We start from the raw sequence: 480 nt of genomic DNA on the forward strand, positions 1-480 counted from the left end.
TATCGCTTCGGTTATTGTCTTGAAATGGCCTCTTCCATTTTGTTCCACCTGCACTCGTAGGTCCAAAATATATCTTATGCTAAATAATATCATTTAAAATATCGCAATAACGACAAAAAATAAATAAATAACATGTTGTTTGTTGAAAACATAAGAAAACGTCTCTATTAATTATAATGCATGNAGTATCCGCTTTTCTCTTGCGCGCTTTTTCCCGCATGAGCTGTGATCACTCTGATTCCATCTCCCACAACGTTTAGTTGTGTACCCTATTTTTAAATTAAATTACCGTTAAAGATTATCGTAATTGTATTTATATAGCATGAATTGGTTGAGCAAGTGGTCTAGTTAGGTATGGTACGAGGTATAGAGAGCGTCCGCTTCCAAAGATGAAATCAAATGTGCCTTCGATGTAGCAGTCTTTGAAGAAATGGTTTCCGGCGTCATCGCAAATCGTGTCTTGATAACCGTAAAATTTAC

At 35.9% G+C, this 480-nt stretch overlaps 1 protein-coding gene across 1 annotated transcript in view; it reads right to left on the minus strand.

Moving 5' to 3' along the window:
- The window catches only part of LOC104762284 (putative pectinesterase 63), a 2,728-nt gene extending 2,627 nt beyond the window's left edge, over window positions 1-101 (minus strand). Inside the window, exon 1 of the mRNA XM_010485547.1 lies at window positions 1-101. Coding sequence (XP_010483849.1) covers window positions 1-93 — 93 coding nt within the window. The 5' untranslated portion in view covers window positions 94-101.

The sequence above is a fragment of the Camelina sativa genome, chromosome 18 (genome assembly GCF_000633955.1).
Source record: "Camelina sativa cultivar DH55 chromosome 18, Cs, whole genome shotgun sequence".
Classification (NCBI taxonomy): Eukaryota; Viridiplantae; Streptophyta; class Magnoliopsida; order Brassicales; family Brassicaceae; genus Camelina; species Camelina sativa.